This window comes from Rousettus aegyptiacus, unplaced genomic scaffold (genome assembly GCF_014176215.1).
Source record: "Rousettus aegyptiacus isolate mRouAeg1 unplaced genomic scaffold, mRouAeg1.p scaffold_m13_p_2, whole genome shotgun sequence".
In the NCBI taxonomy this organism is placed as follows: domain Eukaryota; kingdom Metazoa; phylum Chordata; class Mammalia; order Chiroptera; family Pteropodidae; genus Rousettus; species Rousettus aegyptiacus.
In genome coordinates this window covers 116,500,033-116,524,738 of record NW_023416295.1, presented here as the reverse complement: position 1 = coordinate 116,524,738, position 24,706 = coordinate 116,500,033, and the positions used below count along the sequence as shown (strand labels likewise).

The 24,706-nt window shown below is 39.0% G+C and overlaps 1 protein-coding gene across 1 annotated transcript in view; it reads left to right on the top strand.

Moving 5' to 3' along the window:
• Positions 1-24,706, top strand: part of MYRFL (myelin regulatory factor like) — a 112,579-nt gene that overhangs the window by 82,944 nt on the left and 4,929 nt on the right. Inside the window, 7 exon segments of the mRNA XM_036235857.1 lie at positions 9,342-9,505; positions 10,063-10,162; positions 13,578-13,663; positions 16,277-16,351; positions 16,435-16,490; positions 16,612-16,791; positions 24,127-24,214. Coding sequence (XP_036091750.1) covers positions 9,342-9,505; positions 10,063-10,162; positions 13,578-13,663; positions 16,277-16,351; positions 16,435-16,490; positions 16,612-16,791; positions 24,127-24,214 — 749 coding nt within the window.

The following is a 24,706-nucleotide window of genomic DNA, read 5'->3' as shown; positions in this document are numbered from 1 at the left end:
CTTCTGGGGTTCAATTCTGAGTTTGAGGTGTCAGCCGAACAGTCAGATGAAAACGTCCAGAGGTGACGACTGGGAGTGTGGAATTTGAGAGCGGCAAATGTGGACAAAGATATCAATTAATAAGGGAAGGGTTATGGACATAGATCACAGGTTGGAAGTCGGAGGCCAAGTCTAGCCTGCAGGCATTCTTTTGCCCTCATGGCGTTTTAAATTTTTTAAAATTTGGTGCCTCCCTTCAAAACTTAGGAGGTCCTCACACAAATTTCAGATTTCTAATTCCCTGGACATATCAGCTCTGGTGACATGGTGCTGAGGGGTGCTGCCCCGGAGAGGCTTCATGTACCCTGAACATCTATGCTTCCCGTTACTTGCCTGTAGCTCTCGAGTTCACATGGAATATGAAGCAGCAGAACACTTCCGGTGAAGGCTACAGAGGAAGGAGAGGACCTGTGGAGGTCGAGGGGATTGGGCAAAAGCAGGAGGAGGATACGGGGCAAGCACGGTGCCAAAAAGTCAAGTGAGCATTGAGATTAACAAGGAAATGGGGAGGAAGTAGATGGGATGAAAATAAAGAGCAAAATATCACTGATTTCGATGATTGAAAAATCATTCCTAATATATATGGCACAGCAGTTAAGAGCACGAATTTCAGCAGCAGATAAAACTTTGTCCAAAACTTGGGTCAGCAAGTTTGGGAGATTATAAGGTCACTTTCACAGCGATGCAAACAAATGATTTTATTTCTTACAGTTCTACAGTAAAAATAACTTCATTATAGTGAATTGAAATTCTACCTTAATCACTTTGCCCCCGCTGAAGCAATTGTTTTTATAAATGATTTTTGTTAAGGCAAGTTTTCTTAGGACTATGACTTTTAAGTCTACAACATAGTAGAACCTAATAAATGGTTAATTGCTAATAGATTTTTCCATATGCCATTCAGAGATGCTACCACTTCAGGTGACTCTGAAATAATTTTTTAAAATAGAGTGATTTATTTTTTATTCTTTGATAGAGAAAAACTGAGTTATAAAAAATTATTTTAGTGTAAGTTCAAATAGCCAGCCTAGAATCTAAGGGGGACTGCTAAATGTCCTACTCAGCAGTTGGTTTAGAAGTCCATCCTTTTCTCATCATGGAAGGAAGAACTCATTCCTTGGTTGTGATAAGTTTACTTTAGGATGTTAGTATTCCCTGTTGCACTCACTTGATTGATTTAACTCCGTGAAGAATGATTACTTTGGAGTTCATATGTTATTACAACCAACCCTGGATATTTTAACAACTGACCACTGTTTGTAGATCATCTTCTCTCGTAGGACCTCCTTACACTGGAGCAGGGAGAAAATTCTCTTGTTTTCTGGTAACAATTTTAGAGAGAAATAAGCCATTTATTGTTCTCTTGGAAAATTTCTTTTCGTAGTTATGTCTTCTTAGAAAAAGTTATTGCTCTTTTTTTTTTTCATGCCTTTAAAGAAGATGAATAGATTGAATCAATAGATGGGAAGGTGCAGTGAAAGAAGCAGAACCATATGCTAACTGCGGAGTTTAGCTGGTGGGTGTTTGGGTGTTTACAGTTTTTTCGACTTCTCTGTATTCTTGCAAATTTTTGTAATAAAATGTTGGGAAAAGAAGCCATAGTTCCAGACACCTAAAACTGCAATTTAAATATTGCATCAGCAGGTGGTGACAATGCTTTGACAATTAGATAGATCTGTGATTTGGGACCTAGGATTTCACACTTCATTTACCAAAGTATTCTAGTTAAAATACCTGACTTTATGCTGACAGTCTAAAAGAGAATATTTTTGAGTAGTTTTTAAAGAAGTAAGGTCTTTAAGTGTAATTCAGTCCTTTTCTGATCAATGCTAACTTATCTTTATCCTCCCAGTAGGTGGGTGTGGCTTGCTTGGGCTCAAAGCACCTGGGCTACTGAGCTCTTTCTCAGCTATTGGTCTATCACTGTGCCTTCAAGCTAATTAGACCGAGTAGAGAGCTAAAGTGTAAAGAAACTTTCTAGATGAGTGGCATCTCTCAAGATGTAAAATCCCTTTTATTTCCACCCCCAGGGGATATTTCCCCGTTGTCTTGATGATTGGAACTTTAGGGCTGATGTACTACAGGTTTTATTTTAGTGCTCTTATACTTTATTGCATTCCCCCTCTCCTCTCTTCATCCTCATCTCCTCATTTATTCAACTCATCCACAGTAATGACAGCTATTCTAATGTGTTATATATATATATATTGTTGGATATTTAGGCCTTCTGGAATATTATTGGTGTTATTTTTTTAAATGTGTTTTAAATTTCTTTGAATTATGTACATCTGCTCAGAGTTTGATTCATGGAATTCCTTGGCCTGTGTCTTTATGTTCTCTGTCCTGAGTTGTGGACCCCTCCCCACCCCCACCCCCACCCTCCACCCTGACCCAAGCTCTGCTGACCACGAACTATGCAGGGATGAACATTCTCACACCAGCCCCTTTGTGACTCTTTGGGAGGTTTTCTCTGGGACATATACCAGTAATGGGGTATAGGATACACATAGCCTTAGTTTTATGAACTACTGCCAGGGTGTTAGTCAGTTCTGATTCGTTTCTCTATATACTCAACACCTGACATTACAGATTTTCTAAGTTTTGCAGTTCTGACTGGAGTACAGTGATATCTTATTGTTTTAATTTGCCTTTCTCTGATTAGTAATAAAGCTGTGCATTTCTTTCTTATGTTAGCTGTTCAGATTTCTCCTTCTGTGAAATGTTTGGCCCAGTTTTACATTGGGTTATTTGTCTTTTTCAGGGTAAGAATATTACTTTTCACTTGACTCAATTTTATTCTTTCCCAGTGCTCTCAAAAATAAAACTAATAGAAGCTATAGCAATGGCTTAAGATAGTGGCAATTGTTTTCTATTTCAATGCTTTGTTGCTTTCCTTCCAAGTGCTAACTGCAACTTAAATCTGTATTTACCTGTGGGTTACTTGTTGGCCAGTCTCTCCCACTAGAAATTATGTTCTATGAGGGCAGAGACTCTTTCTGCCTTATCTAATGGTTTTATCCCAGCACATAGAAAAGTGGTTACATCATAGGTGCTTGATAAAGAACTATTAATTCTGTTCACTAATCGAATATTGAGTTATGTGTGCCAGGTACTGAGTTAGCCTTGAGGAGTCACAAAACTTTATGACTGCCCTCAAAAGGAGCTCATTGGTCACCCAGAACAGACAAGAAATCAAAGAATTGCAACAAACTGAGACATATGCCAGTTCAAGTGGAAACTTGTCTCAAAGGACTCAAGGCCTTCTATAGAAAATTGCGCTTAAACAGAGGTAACAGAAATTAAGCAAGGATTCTAAAACAAACAAATAGAGGCAACAACGAAATACATACTCTTAAACACTTTTATAAAGCTGTGCTCTTCTGGCTTAAGACAGAGGTCAGAACACAATGCCCAGGGAAAGGAGCCCAAGAGTTATCCTTTTTGCAAGAGAAATATACACATGAGGCAAACCTCTTCTCCAGGGACCTGTTGGAAATTCAGCTGGAAAACTGAGCCTCCACACCACCTGAACAGCCTGCTTTTCTGGTTTAGGGATTCTATTCTTTTGAATCCATGTCAGGGCCTGGAGGACTATCCACAAAGTAAACTCTTGGACAGATATCTAAAGCTGAGTTTATCCAAAGCCTAAATAATTGCCAGACACACCCATTGGCTAGAGACAGTTTTTCTCCCCTTGGCAATCATTTTTATAATGCTCAGTTACAGACTGTTTTATTCCCATATTCTGATTACAAAATGTCAGTCTATGCATCATCAGATGCCACAAGGAGAGATCTTCAAGTCTCTGACTCTCACTGGGAAAGAAATAAGAGCCTATTTCAACTTCTCAAAGCTTTCTTTGCCATCAAGCTTCGTTACCCTTATTTATTGTTGTTAGAGGACAAGTTGTAGTTCCCAGAGAGAGGAGAAATCGGGTCCACTGCCTGACTGCTGCCCATGTTGTGGGCCCAGTTATTGTCAAATCTGCAAGGGACCGAAGAGCTTGCCAACCGTGTTCTGTGGAGTTCAAAGGTTTCCTGAGGGATGGGGTGGAGATGGGAGTACTGAAAGGTCATTCATGTCTTTCTTGAGCCAATCTCCTCCCAAAAGGAAAAGTACTCAACCAGAGTAGATATCTGTTTGCTGGGTACAATCAAAACACTATTCCATTATATTAAAGATGTCAAACACTAGTGTTTCTTTGCTTATTTCACCTGCATTTCCATGAGAATTTCCTAACACAGAAAATAAGTTGGGACCTGAGTCCTTTTATTTTTCTGAGAGAAACCTCAGATAAAAAAATAAATGGGCAGTTCGGCCACTCCCTTCAATCTCACTAGAGAGCAGTGCTGTGACCTCTCGATGCCTCATAGCATGAACTACGATTGTAAGATCATGCATTCTTTTAATTATCAAATATGTACTGAGTTACTGCTCTGTGCTGGAGAATAATCTGTGGACAAGGTGTGGGGCTCTATTTCTAGGTGTTTATAACATAGGCAAATATGACACTAGGTGTGAAGAAGGTGGGAGGAAAGGGAAGACAGATGGTTAACGTAAAGGGAGCAGCCTGTGTTGGTTCCAGAGACTAGAGAAAGCAAGATAACCTCAGTGAAGGGCAAATGGTTTCAGTATGATTGGAACACAGAGTGTGAAGGGGGCTATGAGAACAGAGGAAGCTTAACCAAAGAACCCTCCAGCCAGGTAACAGCTCACAAACGCCTCCCTGCTGTTTCCGTGGCCACCCTGCCCTTCATGACCTTTCAGAAAACAGGCTCACGTTGTTCCTACACACCTTCACCCCACAGCAAGTGGGTAGAAGACCTTTTGCCACTTTCCCCCATAGTCTCATGAGTGATTTTTGGTGGCAAGCTGGTTTAATCATCTTTTTATCACAATTGTAAAGCTACATTTCGGCTGAGGTAGTGGGTTCCATCTAAAATGGTTAATAATAACTAGACAGAGTTGAGTGATTAAATTAGGTTTAATTACAAAATAGTGTTTAATAAACAGTAGATATCAGATGGGGAAGCTTTTCAAATGCCCCAGCCTCATGCCCATCTCAGGCCTAATGAATACAGTCCACTATGGGACCTGGATGTATGTATTTAGAAAAAGTCTCTTGGGCATCTAGGTGGTTAAAATGAACTTGCAAAGACTTTCTCTTGCATAGAAAAGGACATTTTCAGAAAATTCTAGATGAAGTTTTGAACATATTTCTACTAGCTTCACTATGATGATAGAAGACAGAAATCAGAAATATTTTCCTCAGAGTCGATCCCCACAACATGTCCTAGAAATTTATTTTTTGGTAGTTTTCCATTGGATACATAAAGTCAGAGCCTTAATTATAATTAGGAAGGTAGCGGCAAATTCTCTCTCCACCTTTATTTCCTTTTAAATAGGAAAACATGAATTATCTTCTGGCTTTTTGGATCACTTGGGAGATGTGTGGTGCCAGAAAACTTGAGTTGGAGACATCAGAGATGGCTTTTCATCATTACCGACAAGTAACTGGACAATTGTAGCCATCGCCCCAATCTCATGAGGCAACATTAAACGTCTTGTTGGAGAGACACTGCAGAAAGAACTTACTGTGGTTTATTTATTTATTTTTATTAAATTCATTCAGGTGACATTGGTTAATAAAATTATGTAGGTTTCAAGAACTTACTGTGGTTTAGAGCAGACTTTAGCATCATTCTCCATGGTCTGCTTTGATTTGGATTAAATAACAAATTAATGTATCAAGCAAACATTAAAAAAAAGAAGCCAGTTGCCAAGAAAAATTTTAAAAATATATATTAGATATGGTAGTGCCAGGGAAGATGGAGAAAAGTGGGTAGATTCAGGAGACTCAGGATGTTGAACTGATGGCACTACGTGGTGGATGGCCTGTTGGGGAACAGGGTGGAGGAAGGGATCCGAGATGATGATTGGGTTTTCAAAACCCCTTTGTTTGAATGAGTTGCTTATGAGCTTGTTTTAAATTTAACTCACTCTAATGGATTTACTTAATGGGTAAGAGTCTTTAACAGAATTTCTAATTTCGAATCATACTGAAACCATGTGCTCTTCACTGAGCTTATCTTGCTTTCTCTAGTCTCTAGAACGAACACAGGCTGCTCCCTTTACCTTATGATTGGGATTCTGTTCTGGACTGCTGGGTGGACATCAACTGACAATCTGATACACAACACATTTATAATTTTAGTACAAGGCTTTCTACAATGTAAACGTAGTAAATAGTCATATGACATTTACTATGATTTAGAAACATAGAATGTTATTCTTATCTTCATGATTTCTGACTTATTTTTTTTAAAACAAATGTATAAGTAAAAGAAAATCTGTACCAGAATTAGAAATTTTAGAAGGGCTTTTTTCAGGAGATGTTTGTTTGTTTGTTTTGTGACTTATTTATTTTTAACACTTTTCATGAAAAATGTCAAACATGCATAATTAGAATAGTAATGAAACCCATGTACATACTTCACTCAGCTTTCACAGTTATCAATTCGTGTCAATTCTTATTTTATTTTAATAAAATATTCTCTCTCACAGCTGAATTATTAAGATATAGTCGACACATAACACTGTGTAAGCTTGAGATATGAAGATTTGATGCTCATGTATATTGCAAAATGATTACTACAATAAGGTTAGTTAACACATGCATTGCCTCACACAATTACCTTTTCTGTGTGTGTGTTATGAGACCATTTAAGATTTACTCTGTGAGGGAGGAAAATTTTCTTCTCTACCTTTATAGATTCTTATACCTGGTTTAAGAATTAAATTGATATGAGACAGATTAACAGGAGAAAAACCCAAGTTTAGTTTTGTATGTATGGGGGTTCCATAAGAATATAAGGGTCCAGAGACAATCAGGCAATTGAGGCTTCTACAACATCCAGAGCTAAGAAGCAGATAGGAGTCTGGGACTTAAAAGGGAGAGGAAGGCAATTCCCATGAAGAGGAAAAAGCAATTGTTTGCTATGCCATGTAGAGACAATGAGATAGAGAGGGCTTTGAACAAGCAGACCTTGCTGAGTCCACACCACCCCGTCCCCACCCGACACCCCCATAGACCACACCTAGATCATATTCTTCACAGGTATCTCTGGTGATAGCTCTCCTACTTGAAACAGGCCCTCTATCTAAATTACTTTGGGTAGTCAAGAGGGAGATAAAAAACTATTCCTGAGTCTTTTGTTTCTTAATAATAATCATCCTAAAGTAACCTTTATGCTAACGAGACATGTTTTGGGGTGACAAAATCCTGCTCCCCTACCACTCCCTTAGCAATGATCAACTATACAGTACAGTATTGTTAGCTATAGTCACCATGCTCTACGTGAGATTCCCGGAACTCATTCATCTAAATCTAAGTTTGGGTTCATAAATATTGATAATTGTAATATCCTCTTGATTAATTGATCCTTTTATCATTGTATAATGACCTTCTTTGTCTCTTGATACAATTTTTGACTTAAATTTCATTTTACCTGATATAAGTATAGCTATCCTCACTCTCTGTTGGTTTTCATTTGAAGGGAATATTTTTTCCATCCTTTCATTTTGAGCCTCTGTGTGTCCTTAAAGCTGAAGTGAGTCCTTTGTAGACAGCATGTAGTTGGGTTTTGTTTTTTGTTTGTTTGTTTGTTTCCATCCATTCAGCCATTCTATGCCTTTTGATTAGAGAATTTTTATTTAAAGTAATTATAGATAGATAAGGACTTACTAATAACAGTTTATTGTTTTCTGGCCATTTGGTATTTCCCTTGTTCCTTTTTTCCTCTTTTGCTGTCTTCCCTTGTGAATTGATGATTTTCCATAGGGGTATGCTTTGATTCCCTCCTCTTTATCTTTTGTGTATCTGCTATAGATTTTCGCTTTGTAGTTACCACAAGACTTACACAAAATATCTTATAGATATAACAGCCTATTTTTGTCTGGTAAAAACTTTGACCACATTCAAAAATCTTTACTCTCCCTTCAAGATTTCATTTTTGATTTTATAATTTACCTTCTTTGATGTGTGTACCATTAGCAAATTATTATAGCTCAGTTATTTTTAATACTTTTGTCCTTTAACCTTTATACTAGAGTTAGGTGATTTATATGACATCATATAACAGTATTTGAGTATTCCGAAACATACTTACCTTTACCAGTGTGTTTTATAGCAGTGTGTATGTCTTTAAATGTCATAAACTAAGCCTTAAATCTATTATGTTTAGATTTTGAATCCTTTCTGAGTGGTTACTTTACAGCATTTGAAACTCTTAAAACTTTGGTTTGCATAATGAGAATCTCAAAGACACACACCCTTGAGTTTGATCTCCCAACCACAAAACAGTCCTTCCTTTTTGGCCTCCAGCTCATCACTTTACAATAGTGGACCAGACACTATGAGCCCCAAAGGGCATCTGAACTTGTAAACAGAGGGGGAAAGAAGGGGAAGTCATGGGATCAGGTACTAATTGATAAGAGCTTTTCAGGGTTTTCATTATGACTGAGAGACACACATGTTCTTATGACAACTGAGGCGTATGGATGGAGGAAGGAAGGCTTGCATATCACGGCTTTGGTTAGTTTCCCTTTTCTTGCTCTTTCTCACACATCAGTGACTTTCTCTAACAGGAAGAATTTAGTGTTGCTGTTATTTTAAATTTTGTTTGGGAGTTAGGCTGAAATATAAGCTATGCATGATAGCTCATGGGATGTTAAAGCAGAAATTCACGCCTCAGGAAATTTCCTCTCATTTACAGATGAAGAAACTGAAACTCAGAGAGGTTGTTATGTTTTACCTGGGGTCACACGTTCTCTGGGTCTTCATTCCTCCCTCTTTCACCTGAGCAATTTGACGCACATTTTGCCAGGGAGAACTGGAGTCATTTCTTATGAGGATTTAGTGATGCACACACAAACCAACATTCAGATGTCTGCTCTGACTTTCTTTTTTAAGAGTTTTAAATATAGCATAATTGCCATTGAAAATAATCCTTCAGATTCCAAACTTGGCAATGTCCTTCAGCTTTACTCTCTCTCTCAGGTTACAAGGACATATTTCCATTTTACTGCAAATTGAACATAAGCAGTTTTCCTACACAGCCAGAAGTTTAGCAAGACCATTTTATTTGCAAACCTCTCCAGATTTATCTTGTACGAACTTGAGGTTGTGTGTGCACATAAGCATTTTCAATGGTGTGTTCCAACTGTCTTTGAATGGGCTATGGACAATTCTCTGATGGTCTCAAACTGTAAATTTATGTACTCTCTATTATTTTCATTTTTAGGATCAGATCTTTATGGAAAATGTAGGTACAGTGAAGCAACTCTGCAAACTAACCAACAACCTTGAAGAAAGAATAGAAGAATTAGAAATATGGAACAGAAAACTGGTCAGACTAAAGCGGCTCAGTAGTTGGAAGTCCTCAGCCAGTAGAGCAAGCTCCATCAGGTACATCCAGGATTGCCATAAAAATTTGGAGACAGGAGTGGGGTCTGTCCATAACAAGATAATGCAGCAACCATTATTTGCTGATGATTAAGCCCCTCTTCTTCTTTTAGAATGTTTTGGAACATAATTGATTTATATGCTAATTTTCTATTTTTCCTGTTGTAGCTTTAAAACTGAAACAAAACACACATCTGTTCAAGAGCGGTTGTTACAGGAAGTGCTACATTTTAGCAAAAGGGTAGCTTCTCCTTTAACTAGGAGAGGTGGCCATTTCTAAATTTAGAAAATCATATTTGGTCCTCAGGGAAAAAACTTTTATTTTGTTATTACATACGGAGTTAAATGTACATTTCCTGAGGTATAATTTTGAGAAAAAGAGAAATATAACATTTAATGCATTCATTTATGCTTACTAAGGTTCTTTTCCACAAAAGGAACTCTCAATTGCCTTGCCTTTTTCTTTTTTAAATTACCACTGTATTACAAGAAAATCATGCTGCTGTGTTAGTGACAGCTTGGGTCTTTGTCATGTAACTCCTGAAGAGGCATTTGAATAGTAATTAATTCTCTCCCCCTCTTTTTTTTTTTTTTTTAAAGAAAAGCAGAGCTGTTAGTGCATCTTCTCCAAGAAGGGCCATTTTCAAAAAACCCAACAAGGTAAATAAACTTACATTTGTAATGAACAGAGACGATATTTTCTATACAAAAGAAGTCTTTAAAGAAATCGATTAAGATTTTTTTTCCTTCGTTTATTTGTTGGTGGAGTCCCTAATTTTCATCTTTATGCATTTCAGGTGCTAAATACCATCCCTTTAATAGCTACTAACTGGTGTTTCAAAGAGAGGTTTAGAGAAATGAGTATAGAACATGTTCATTTTAGAAATATTATTCTGCCAGTGTTTATTTCTAGTGTCCGCATCAAGTGAAAATCACCAGCCTCCACATGGATATGACCCTGGGCTGTAAGAGCTATGTGGATGCTTTGACTCAACCTAGCTCCTTATCTGTGACTTCAGAAGATCCCAAAAGAATGTTAGTTCATCCTCAAATCCCTCTATTACCTTTGATATTTAGTACTGTATATGCAAATGAAGAGTAGGTATTCACTTGCTTGCAAAGGTTAAAATGTGATGGCTTTATTAATGAATAGAGAACTTCATCAAATAGAATAGCATTTACAGTAAAAAGTAAAGGTTAATCATTTATTAACTTAAAGGACATCCTGTCCATTGCAGAGAAGTGTCAGGGAGAAGCTACACTATTCCCTTTCTAGCTGCAATTCATAGATAGTTGTGAAACTCAGCTTGCTCCCTCTGATCCACCAGTGTTCCGAAGGTAGTCCCTCCCAGAGGAAGATATTCATGACCTTAATTTATATCCTATTAAGGGATGACCTGATTTTAGGGCCGTTGCCTTAGTTTACTCTCTGCTCCTCATGTTCTACTGCATTGCACTATCCTAAAAGGATTCAGAAAGAGTTTACTATTCCACTAAAAACTACTACAACGTTAGGCTGCTGACAAGTTTCTTGGTGTACCAATAAACATAAATATATATGTAAAAATGTTCTTGGGCAAGTTAATTAATTGCATCGGGAAATAAAGATAATAATAGCGTCATATCTTACAAAGGTTGTTGATAGGATTAAATGAGCTAAAGCCCTTAGCACAGTGCCAGCACATAGCAGGTTGCTCAATGAAAACAAAACATTAAAAATATTGTACTAACCAGTTTGCAGTGAGATAAAGTGAATGATATCAATCAACACCCATGGTGGCCCTAATAGGTGCAATTTGGTCACATGAAACCTCTATAGGTCCCATCTCGCACCCAAAGAATCTCTTTATTTTGCATTTATCTCAGCATATTAACTAGGATGTACGTACGGTCCATGAGAGAAGTCCCCATATCTGCCTTCCTCACGCTGTGTCCCAAGGACTAGCAGACAGTAGGTACTCAAGAAATATTTGTCAAATGAATGCATAGATGGAGGACTCGGTCTGAAAATATTCTTTGAAGACTCATGATCTAAACTGCAACATTCAGTGGTTCAGCGTCCTGTGTGTGTGTTTGTGGGGTGGGAAGTTGGGATGTGAAACACAGAGTCAGAAAGTTATCTACGCATTAAAGAGCACCCATTCAAAGTCGGAGACCTCTTGCAGTCACTGTCCTAGGCCTGTGGAAGGCAGATAAAGGTAAGAAGTGGTCCTTTCTCCTAAAGGGAAGATCAGAAGAAAATACAAAGAACAGCCGTAGCTGGATGTGATCAGTGTTGCAGAGGCTCAGTGCTGCAGGCGTATTCTGGGAGGGGCCTTCAGGGAGAAGTAGGGATTGGCTAGCTAGTAACAGGAGCTGTAGGAAAGGTTTTAAATGGAATGGTGTGAGCAAAGGTCTGGGAGCTGGCACTGGTTTTGTTGAAAAATTAGGTGGGAGTTGGTTAGGGAGGCGAGTAGAAGATAAGGTTGAAAATATAGGTTAGGCTAGTTTCTAGATCACCAGGTTAAGGAGTTCATTTGCTAAGCCATGAGGACCTTTTGAATAATAATAATAATAATAATAATAATAATATCTAAGTTGTATAGTTGTTTTTTTTCTTTCTCCGGCATTACGTCCGGACGGAATGACGGAACCTAATGCAAGGAAGGAAGGCCATGGAGGTAAGGAAGCAGAAACGACAAGACCCCGCCCCTCCCCCAATCCACTCCCCTCCCTCCCTCACTCCCTCCCTCCCTCCCTCCCTCCCTCCCTCCCTCCCTCCCTCCCTTCCGTCCTTCCTTCCTTCCTTCCTTCCTTCCTTCCTTCCTTCCTTTCTTTCTTCTTTCTTTTACAGACAGAAAAAGGGAGACAGCAAAGCATGGTAGTTAAGAGCGCAGATTCTGGAGCCAATTATTTTTTGGTTCATATCCTGGCTTTGTGACTCACTAGCTGTGTGATGTTAGAAAAGGAACTTGGCCTTCCTGGGCCTTATTTTTCCCCATCTCTAAAATGGGGATAACAGTACCTGCCTTGTAGGATTGTTAAAGATTATCGTGAGGGTTCAATAAATTAGTATGTATAAAGCACTCAGAAGAGTTCGTGGCATATAACAAATGCTGTATGAGTGTTCACTCTTATTAATATTCAAGAAATTCAAACAAAGACCAATTTTAAGCTATTTCTAAACTACTATCAACCTCCAGTTCCTTTCTGATCAAAAAAATGGTTCTGCCCTAATCCCCCAGGAGAAAGCCAACATAATCCTCCCCGTCACATTAGTAGGAAAACTCATATTTAAGGAGCGCCTTATTTAAGGGAACAGAAAATCTCTCTTATCTCTCTAGCCAGATATCCCAGCAGTTGCACAGCTGTCTACCCTGTCCTTCTTGGCCCATTCATCATATGCAAGTTTTCATACCAATATGTATCTGTCTTAAAGGTTTGTCTCATTCACTTGCTAGAGACTTTAATTTACTTATTTTCATATTCTTCGTAGTGGTATACATTGCAGAGTTTAATCAATATTTGTTGAATGGATATAAGGATAAATAAGACACAGGCTCACAGCTGTCCTTAAAAATGGATGGCAGAATTGGATACGATGTTTAAGGTTTAAAGAGTACTTAAGTAGTGGCATTTCTTGCCGCAAAAATCTTTCCCATGGTTTATCATGATGCCTCAAATTCTTCCATTGGGATTTACTCCATCATGTCTTGAAGATCTTTTAATTTTAAAAATATCCTATTTAAAGAGATGGACATCTGGGTTATGACAGTATCTTGTCTGGTAGGTCCTCTTCTCTCACGAAACTTCAAGAATAAGCACTAAATAAATGTTACAGATGATCACCCTGCAGGATGTTCGGGAAAAGAGAGATTACTGTAGCCTGGAGAGTCATGGAAAGAGAGGGACTGAGGTGGGCTTTGAAATTGCTTTGTTTTCCGGGAAGCAGAGAGGAGGAAAAAGATGTAGTTTGAAAGGAGCACACCAGCCATCCCAAGGGAGCCCCAAAGATCTCCACGGAGGGTGCATCTTCATGCATCCTCACAATTAGCTTTGCCGATTTATCACTGCTCATTACTGAATCTTTTTATAGCTTTATTTTTCAGGGAAAAAACTGTCATGTCCTAACTGGGTTTTCCAGACCTTGGTTATAACTCTCATTGCTGTGATGACATTTTGGTAAGACAAACTTCAATGTTATGCTGTGTCAACCTTTTTTTTACCCCCATCTTCTTTTTCTCACATGTGAACTGAGGCCTGACCTTTTACTCACTTTGAAGACTAAGAGCCCTTTAAACCAAACATTGACCTTTGATGCAGCTTAGAGGTGAGGGAGCCCTTTATAAATTCATACTTTGAAGAAAAGAAGCACAGGCTGTCTGTACTTAAATGTGAGATGAATGCTGAATTTTTTTTTTTCAATCAACTGATATTTTCTAACAGCTCTCTGTGCCTTTCACATGTATGTATGTGTGGGTGTGGGTGTTTTTTTTGGTTTGTTTGTTTGTTTTTTGTTTTGGATCTTGTAAATAACTTTCTTGAATTCTTTCTTCTTTCTGTCTACTGGGGTTGGGGATGGAGGAGTGTGTAAGGAATCAGGCACAACCCGCTCTCCCCTGGACATTCATATTTATTAAGATTCTTCTAGATTCTTCCATAGAATTTCACACCAAAGAGACTGTGAAATTACCTGAAGATGTACAATATGAAATTGTAACCAAGTTTACTAATCAGTTAAAGCAAACAAATACAGTAAGGACAAAAGTATTGCTTTACCAACATTGGGTCCCTTTTGACTGCCATCCTTCCTCTGCAGAGTAGCAAAGTCACCTTCTTACTGGGATACAGGAGTCTTTCCTGGCCTCCAGCCTCCAGTCTCCAGACTCCTGCTGCTGCTGTAGAGGCCCCTTGGCCTTTGAGCTCTGGTCATCCTGCCTCTGTTCTTTAGGGCTTCTTGTTTTCATTCTGACTATTCACATGGCGAAAAGGGTATTTACCTATCCCTTGAACAGTGCTTCGTTGGTATGGGGAAAGACTGGCTTCTGGGTTTGTCTCAGGGAAGACAATCATAATAGAGGTGCCAAGGTGCTTCTACTTTCTTCATCTAAAGCAGCTTCCTAGCTATAGAAGACCTCATGGCTCTCTCGGTCTCCTCATCTCCCCTTATCATTTAACTTCTCACTTGCTGCTGCCCACTGTGGGAAGCGTCCCCCAGTATTTAACACAGAATTCCTATCAGAAGCCGTTGCACTTTTCTCACTCTCCTAAAGGAGCTGGTCTTCTGCTGGGATCCCCAACTCAGGGGAGTGTGAACATCTATCCTTAGCATTCTTGAGACAGATTCCCATGAAAACCCAATAGAAAAGTTATAGGAAGTGTAAATCCGATATAAAGAGGCTACTTTTTAAACCTGCTTATTGGATCTTACGAATTTCAATATTGCTACTGTTAAGACCATAAATGGGAAGAATTAGGCTTATTATCATGTGGTCTGGCCTGTGGTCTACCTGGGAAGGGGGGAAGGGTCAAAACCAGAGTTTACCTTGAAGAAAAGGAGCAGACGGCCTTTCTATGATTATTCTATTATTCTACAAGTTCTTGGACTGCGCATTGAAGTGGATGCCAGAGACAAATCAGAAAGAGTTTTTTAAGGATTAGTAGCAGGGAGATAGAAAGTGGTGGATGTGGGAGAACAAAGTAAGGGAGACTGGACCCGCAGCACGCAGTGGCCAGGGTGACACAACAAATTCTGTCTGATGGCACTTTGGGGGCTCAGCACCACTTTTCCCAGGCAGGGCTGTGCCTACTGGGTGGTAACCAGCTGCTCCTGAGAACACTCTAGGAATTCTTTCATTATGAGTGGAATTCGAACATGCGGCACATACTTCATGTATATTTAATGACAGAAATCTACCACCTTTGATGGGGAACAACAGAAAGAGGAGTGGAATCTACAGAATCAGGTAGGAAAGTCAATCAGGAGTCAAGTTAGGTCACACCGCATCAGGCCCAGCACACGGTGAGATTGTAAGGTCACCAAACAGATTTTTTGATGTGGCTCCTGAGAGAATTCTAAAGACTCCCCGAAGGGAAGAATGTTAAGTATTTGGGGATAGCTTTCCAAAGCTGAGAACATTTAAGGAAAACTTTCATTTGGGTATATAAGTCCTCATCGTGGCTGGGCGGGGGGTAATATACTCAATTATTCTGAAGCCATGTCACGTGAAAATGAATGCTTTATTGCATTTCTTTCCTTCCTCTGTCCAATTTGGTGTGTTCTACTCTGAAAAGACAGGCAGCTGGAAGACGTCAGCAGCGGCCAAAGGGGCTGACATCCACAGCTGACTAAGCCTGTGCCACTTTCACTTCCAAACGCCACAGTGTAGACGCCCTCCACCAGTGGGATGTGAACTTTGCTCTGACTTTTTCCTGCAAGGAGCAGAGGGCTGTCTCCAGCGACTTACACACTTCCTCTTGTAATCTTCCATTGATGACAGATGCTTCTGATACAGCTTGCCAGGGCCGGGGGGCTGTTCTGTGGAAAAATTCACCAGCTTGGACTACCCTGAGAGGCTCTGAGCTCCAGGAGGATGAGAGATTTCTCTCACCAGGGCAGAGAAGCATAACTGTCTGTGCTGGTTTCTATGGCACTTCTGTCAGCCATGCCCCCCACCCCCTTCCCACCTGCTCATCTCTGTGGCCTGTGAGAGTACGTCTCTGGCCAGCTGGTTGTGTGAGATATATCTGCAATCAAATCTGACACATAATGCTTTTTTATCATTCTTTTAACAGTGCCGTGACGATAGTCTCCCTTTACATACTTAGCTTAAAAGATCAAGACCGACACACCCCAAATCTCCCTCTGAGGTGAGAGTGCTAACCTTGTTTTCCTTTGGGGAGAAGGATCCTTGAAGGCCTCTTTCATGAATCATTTTGTTCTCCTTTCCCAGCAATATCACAAGCTCTCAGGAGCCGGCCCCTCCGCCCACAGCCTCCTCCCCCTCGGGTAAGATCTTCACATTCCTCACTCTCAAACCCAGCCTGTGTTTCATGTGAATTGTCAACAGTAGAACCAGCCATTCAGGTTCACCTTGTTGCTTCTTTCCCCTCTTCCCAATGCCTTGCAGCACCTGATATATCTCTGGTAGCCACACAATCCTCCTTCCAAGTACCGGAAATCATTTTCTGTGAGATCCTGCCATGTCAGGAGATTTACTGCTGCCCTGTCTGGGGAATGAGAAGAGTCCTCTTAAGTTCTGTGCAAAGACAGTCCAAGGAGAAGGGACCTCATCAGAGGCCATGGGCAGGTAAATGATGTTCAAAGAGAAACAACTAGCGCTTTGAACCTGAGGTTTCTTCCCTTGTCGATATTTACTTGGATAGTCCATGAATGGTTCCACTCTTCTATTTGGAATGGCAAGATCTTTAAAAAAACAAAAAGGCAAATTTGCAATCATTTAAAATACACTCACATGCCCCATAACAATGTTTTTGGTCAATGATGGACCAAAGCACGTTCAATGGTGAGCCCATAAGTTATTATGGAGCTGCAAAATTCCTATCACCTGGTGACGTCATAGCCATCCTAACATCTTAGAGCAATGCATCACTCATGTGTTTGTGGTGATGCTGGTGTAAACAAACCTACTGCACTGCCAATCATATAAAAATAGAGCACATACAATTACGTACAGTACATAATACTTGATAATGGTAATAAGCAACCATGTTACTAGTTTCTGTATTTACTATACTATACTTTTTATCATTATTTTAGAGTGTACCCTTTCTGCTTATAAAAAATTGTTTGCTATAAAACAGTGTGCTGTGTTATGCCAGCAGCAGCCTCATACATGTTATGTTTACCGCATCTCTTGGTCGCATCATTTTCTCTTGTACTTGCTTTAATCTCATGTTGTTCACACAGTAACATGCTGTCCAAGTTTGCAGCCTAGATGTGTAGTAGGTTATACCATCTAGGTTTGTTTAAGTACACTCTGTGATGTTCGCATAATGACAAAATCACCTAAAGACACGTTTGTCAGAAGTATCCCTGTTGTTGAGTGGCGCCTGACTGTATCGAATTCCCTACCCAGAGTTACAATTTTGGTTGATTCAAGTGAAAGGATCTCATTTGTTCATTGCCAAAAAAGATAGTAATAGTTGCAGTTGCACAACTGAAGTAATTACATGTAGATGGGTAGATTTTTTTGGCTCACTTAGAACTTAAAAATTATGTAGTCCTTCAGCTCTCTGCCCAAACCAAGTAGGGCAAATGTAAAAGGCTTTAGAAACTCTAATAAGTTCAAGGTAAGCTTTAAGTCAGTGAAAAACACAAGGCTGGCATATCACTTTCAAAATATCCTCTTCCTCTTCCTCCTAGACACACACACACACACACACATACAGACACACGAATGCTTTTTAAGCAACAGAATTTTCATGTTAAAAAATATGGAAACTTCATCAAGGGCTGAAAGTGTAATTATTTCTGTAAATGAAATACAATACGAATAAATATATGCTAATTTGTTATTGTTTTTAGAACTCTTCTATAAACATACATATTAAATGTCTAAAATAATAATAATTATTGATGCAAATAATAGCAATAAATATACTTATGAGGATGCTGTGGTAAAAAGTGACATTGATCGTGTCTAATTTAAAAACAGTTAGGGAAGTGCAGACATAACATGCACCTGGAAGAAGATGATCCAAAATATTTTTGAGCATTTCCCATAGAATATGACCATACTGAAGTTTGGGGGTGGCAATGTAGTTTCTTTTTCTTTTTGACAATATCTGATATCCTAGTCTTGAATAAATAAACGTTTACCAATCATCATCATCATCATCATCATCATCATCATCATCTTCTTCTTCATGTAATGAAGTATTACTGTATTCAAGACACTCTTGTAAGTAGTCAACATGAATAAAGTGTTTAATTCTCACAAGCCTAAAAGATAGGCACTGTCATTTCCCCTTTTTTTCCAATTTGGAAGCTGATACACAGAGAGTGTTTTTCCACATCTATAAGAGGCAATGCTTGCACTGTTTTTCTCATGAAAGCAATTTCTAATTGAACTTGGGTACATGCATCACTGTAGGATGAGGATAAAAGTTTAATTTGAAGAAAGAAATTAGTTTCGGTCATCACAGTCTCAATATTTTTAAATACAAAAAATCCAATACTGCCCCCCAAATACCTCCATCTCTTGTGAAAGCACGTGAAACCACGTGGCTGCTAAATCCTTCTTACCTTGGGAGTCCACTTGAGGTCCTTTTCTGTCCTCAGAAGAGACCATCTCACCTATGACAGAATGGATAACAAAGGATCCTGTGTAGGAAGAGATCATGGACTGATCTAATCTTCATTTTCAAGAAGTTTCTTGACCTTTGAGCGGGTTCAATCCTATAGCAGCCAGCTCTTCATATCAAAGGAAGAGCAGCCCTATCAAACCGGGTGACGATTTGTTGTCTTCTTCTGTGGGACAATGAGTATCTGTTTGTTTTAGTTTCCACAACTAAGGTGGACACTGAAGAGACTCCTAAGTAAAGATCTGTTCCAAGGTGCCTGGATGTGTCCCCTGAGACACAACTATCAGCTTCCTTGGCTAAAAATGAAATCTGAGTTCTGCCTTACCAGGCTCCCCGATACACTGGAAAAGTTGTCCCCTCTATCAATCGGAGAAAAATGGGAAAGATTTAAATGTTCTATTTACTTCATTTTCAGGAAATCTGAAAACTTTTGGGGATTTAGAGTCACAGAATGCCAGAGAGCAGCTATGCCAGTGGCATCCCAACTTTTTGACCCTGAGAATTCATTATACTTTTACAATTACTTGACTGAGGAAATACATAGAGGGAGAAATGTAAACAGAAGCTCAGTTAAGCTTTCAGTCAAATTACTTTTGTTAATCCAATGGCAACATTTGAAAAATAGTTCAAATTTGTGAGAGATAGGTCACTTTTCAAATGCACAGACAACACTACAGACCTCTTTGTGGAATCACCTGAAATTCCAAAGTCTCCAGGCCAGGAGAATCTCTGATCTGTACTACCTACCCATTTTACACCTGATGAAATGGAGGTCCAGGACCTAAGACTCTGCAGTTCCAACTAATACAGTTGGAACTGGAATCAGGATCCCCCATCTCCCTGTCCTGGGTTCCTTCCCATTCTGCCTCCACTTATTTGGACACAAAGTGGGCACGTAGCTGAGATCAATTCTAAAAATGCAGGAAGTAGCCACTCTATGGTTCTAGAAAGCCCCTTTGGCAACCGTGCCCCCCCACCCCGCCCCCACAAGTTCACCTGTAGCCATTGAGATGTGTGTGGTATGGAATGTTTCTGGGGGTCTGAAGTAAGGCGCTTCTCTTCTGCTGCTGGTTAATGCTTCCCCTTTGCTCAGGGCACTGTGTAACACAAGGTCCCTAAGTCCAGAGTAGGAGAAACCCAGACGAACATTCTTTTCAACCAGATGTTTCTGAGGCATCAAAGAGCAATTAAAAATTAAGGAATAAAAATTAAAATGAAATTCGATGGTTGAAAAAAACCTTGAAAAAACTTTCAGTGCGATAAAGAGTAATATTTAACAATTTACCAAGCCCCAGAACACATTCTTGAGCCTCCTTCCTGGGGAAGGGGTGAACTACTAGTAAAAGAAGTGAAGGGAAATTAGAATTTTTATGACATGCCGAACTCAACATGGGCTTAAGTTGATTGTGTAAAGTATGTTTCAGAAAGATTATCCCCTTTCCTCACATTGTATTAAAAGGTTTGGGGAAGACTAATCAGGAAATGGAAAGTGGGTATTTTGGAATATTGAACTTCTACACTGAAGGACCAAATAAATGTGATGGACAAGATTTTATTCTATGGAACCAATAAGGATTCAAATAGACAGCAGCATTAGGTATCAAAAAGTAAAGAGCCTGGGATGAAGAGGGAATCTGTGGAAACCTACACATTTATAGAGATTTGGTAAAGATTTTTTAAAAATCTCACAGAGCAAAAAGGTATCTGGAATTCATGCTTATTTTGTTTTGGAGACCAGAACTTTGAGGAGAGCAGATAGCTGAAAGAAAATGGCTCCCTGTGTTAAAGGACTCAGTCATTGATTGGTTGGGCTCATTGACTTTTTTCTTGAATCTGGTTCAAACAGAAAAGAAAAAGTTATCCAAGATGCTGTATTGGGACTCAACCATCAGCCCCATTTTATAAGTGGTACAAAATACACATTCTAACACAACGGGATATGCTTCAGTTGGACAGACACCATCTTAAATCTCTCCTCTCCAGAAGGTTCTAATTTAGTTTATTGAGAGATTTTATCTGCTGATTGTGAAATATATCTTCAACTTGACTATGAAAACCACTGGGAATGTATATTAAGTTTATAGCGAACATTTCTGGAAGGCATTTGTAAAATGAGAGCCACCCCTGTAGGACAAAAAGAAGACTTATGGATTTTCAATAACCAGCCTTCCAGAATTGAATAGTCTTGCCTCAGACAAGTGACAAATTAGAAGTGTTTTAAAGGAGATTTAAAATTTGTTATTTCCAATCCTGCTTTTGAAAAACCATTTTTTGTAATTCTAAATATGCAAGGTGATCTCTCCTCAATTAATCTTTTATCACTGTTAAAAAATATGTGTATGTATATACATACATACATACATACATACATACATACATACATACATACATACTGTTCTCTCATCAGATACTAAATCCTTCATAGGGTTCTATGTCTCCAGGAACCTGAAAATACACTTCTATGGAAGTGAGGTAACTCCGTAGTTCTATTAATAGAATTTTTAATGAGCCCTTTCCCTGCAACTTCAGCAGGAAAGTAGAACAAAAGGTAGAGGAAGAAAACAGAGAGATAGAGAAGTTCTGGTTTCCCCTTCTCTTTATGCCTCATTTGCCTTGTAAATTCACAGCCTTCTGTGGAAGCAATCATAAGCAAAACTCATAGCAGGAGACATTCCAAAATTATTATTGGAATAGCTGGAATCCTAGCAATCTGGAGGCCTTTTAGATAGCACATATATTTATATATTATGAGAAATAAATATTCAATTTTCCAGAAAATCCTCATATATCAAGATCCATTTCTTCTTCATGGGAAACATCGTGTTGGGGAGGATGCTCAGGAAACTTGCCTTCAAGTTCTGTCTCATCCCCATTTACTAATAAGTTGAAGGAGCCCAGCTTTCCAGGGCCATTCCCAGCATTCCTCTGCATCCATCCCCTGGGAATTTCCCCTTCGAATGTGCAAGAGGAAACATTTTTCTAGAGGGTATATGATTGGACCTCCCTCTTCCCTTCCTTCTTTCCCTGCCTCTTTTCCTCTGTCCTTCCACAAATATTTATTGAGCACCCACAGTGGAGCCTGGCCTTGCCTTAAGTGAGGATATAATAGTGAACAAGATGCAGTCTTCCAGAAGCTGACAGTTAAAGAACTGTAGACAAGTAAAGAAGCCCTTCTGCCTAGTGTGAGAAGCACTAACCCAGAGAGAGAAACTTAGGAGTGATTGCCCCCAAGTAATGTGCACTGGTGCTTTTGTTTTCTGGCCTGAAATTCCATAAAGAAGCTTGAACAGAAGTTTGTTTTAGATCATGCCGTGTTTTTCTCCCCATGAAAGCAGTACACATTGTATTAATTTATGTCTTTTGGTAAATGAGGTTAGTGTCTTTGTGTTTTGTCCAAAACAATATTGAAAAATATAAAATTATATTGTTTAATGCAAAAGAAGGAATGCAATAAAAAGTATATATTCATGAAAAAAATCTACAAATGAAAAAAACCTGCAAAACCTTGAAAATACTTTTGTTAAGTTTGTTTAGAAACCCACTAAATGATTGCTTTTATTATCCACTTTAAAAAAGATACATATTTTTTTCACAGCTTTAACAACAATTATCTAAGTGGTTACCTTTATAAATTTTTTTTTAAATGCTATATTCTGCTCTGACAATCATAACCATTCCCCCAGCTTCCTACAAGCAAGCTCTGGCTCCACACACCAGTGATCTGATTTCTCTCTTCAGTTGGCTGCAGCTCAGTTCTTACCTTAAGCTCTATTTTTTTTCCTGTGTGGATCGTGTTATGCTCGAAGTTATGGAGGGTTCACGGAATGTTAATAGAGGTTCCCTATTCTGGAGCTATTGAGAAAGGGCAAAAATACATGAAAAGTTAATAATAGAGATAACATGCCCTTTGGTATTGTGACAGATAATAGCACTGATTGGTCACTGCATAGAAGATTCAGTAATAAGTGCTACATAACATTGGAAGGGAAGGTGCTGTGAGCTACATTGATATAATCTGGGACGGGGTCTTAGTCTGCTAGTGCTGTCATAACAAAATAGCATCACTAGGAGATGTAAACAACAGAAATATAGTTTTTCACAGTTCTGGAAGCCAGTAGTTAACACTGAGTGTTAGCAGATCTGGTTTCCTCTGAGGCGTCTCTCCTTGGCTCACAGGTGGCTGGCCACCTTCTCATCGTGTCTTTACAAGGTTTTTCCTCCATGTACACATGCCTCTTCGTGATTCCTTTTCTCCTCTTTTTATAAGAATACCTCGGATTAGGGCTCACCCCAACAGTCTCTTTTTAACTTAATTACATATTTAAAGGCCCTACATCCAAAACCAGTCACATTCTGAGGTACTAGGGGTTGGGATTTCATACATGAGAATTTTAGGGCACGATTTAGCCCAAAGCAGATGGCTTCTTAGAGAAGGGTGAGAATCCACTGTAAGAAATAAGGATGTGACGAGTTGAAATGTGGGAGAGAGAAAGGATAGGGAAACATTCAATTGACAGTGACAAAGTAGGGCCCACACTGAGTTCCTTTTCATCCTGAACAAGACTTAAAGATTGACAGACTTTTTTCCTCTTCAGAAGACAGAAGCATACCATTCCTGGCAGGAGATGCGCTAACCAGTTCTGACTTGGGGAGTGACCTATAAGTTTAAATTTAAGTGACTTTAGTTTTTGATTTGTGGAACCAGGCAGAGTAACAAGCTGTAAAAGCATTACTGGAGTGAGGAACAGGGACAAAGGCTGCAACCCACTGCAAGCACCCATGAGATTACATTTTTATAATCAAGCCAACCTAACCATTAAGGAGGCTTTAGAAATGGCTGCTCATTACTGGACAGGTTGTGGTTGATCTCCATGCACAACTTCCTGTCCTCTTCTTCTATTTTTTTGACTATATATTTAGTTGGTTTTCTGTTTTCTGATTTTTTTAAAGCCTTCTTTTTTGGCCAGATTGCATTTCTTGTTGCCTTCCCCATTTTTAATAAACTTCAATTTGGTAGGACTTCCATGGTCCAGAAATTCTTTTGGATATTATGAGACTGTATATTGGAGCCTGTTTTGTTGTTGTTGTTGTTGTTGTTCTCGTTTGTTTGTTTTTTAGTTTCTTAAAATTTACTATAACAACAATAAAAAAGCCTTTTCCCCTTCCTTTTTCTCCTTTTTCTCTTTGATGCAAATGGACTCCATTTATCTAGAAAACTCCTATTTTACATTCTGCAATCTGGACACTGTGCTGGAACACTGTACCCTTTTCCTCTGCAGAAGAGTTTATTTTCTTTTCTCTATTTCTTCTCAATCCAGGGATTGATACAACCATTAGTTCTATTCAGATATTGGAAATCCAGCAAATAATTGACCATCGTTATTGCAGTGGAAGCCTCCAGCGTGGGTGGGTAAACCTTCTCACTGCTCCCTGATCATTTCTGGAATTTACTCAGGCTCTGGGTTTTTGAGACTGAGTAAGCTAAAGCTAAAGCTACATGGTAAAATCAATGTGTGCTTACATTGCTCCTTAAGTAAAAACACATTTGTTACATGGTGGAAGAGGGAATCATAAAACGGATGGTATTAGCAAATGTCAATAAGCCATAGCTCCGGTGATCCCAGTATCCTGGTTAAATGGGTACGTCCAAAGCAAAAAGCTTAGGGGAAGCTTTGTGGCTGATTCTCTGAGGGCAAAAACTATAGGTGCAGAGCTGCTGGTTAATTTTATAGACAAGAAAGACATCATTACTGATGGCTCCAAGTTAGGAGTGAGCTGACATTTATATATTTAAATAACAAGGGATGTCATTATTTTAATTGCTGAAAAAATATAGCTTACCTTAGCTTTTTAAGCTAGGAGGAAAAAATCCCTGAACAGCCAAAGTTATCATCTAGT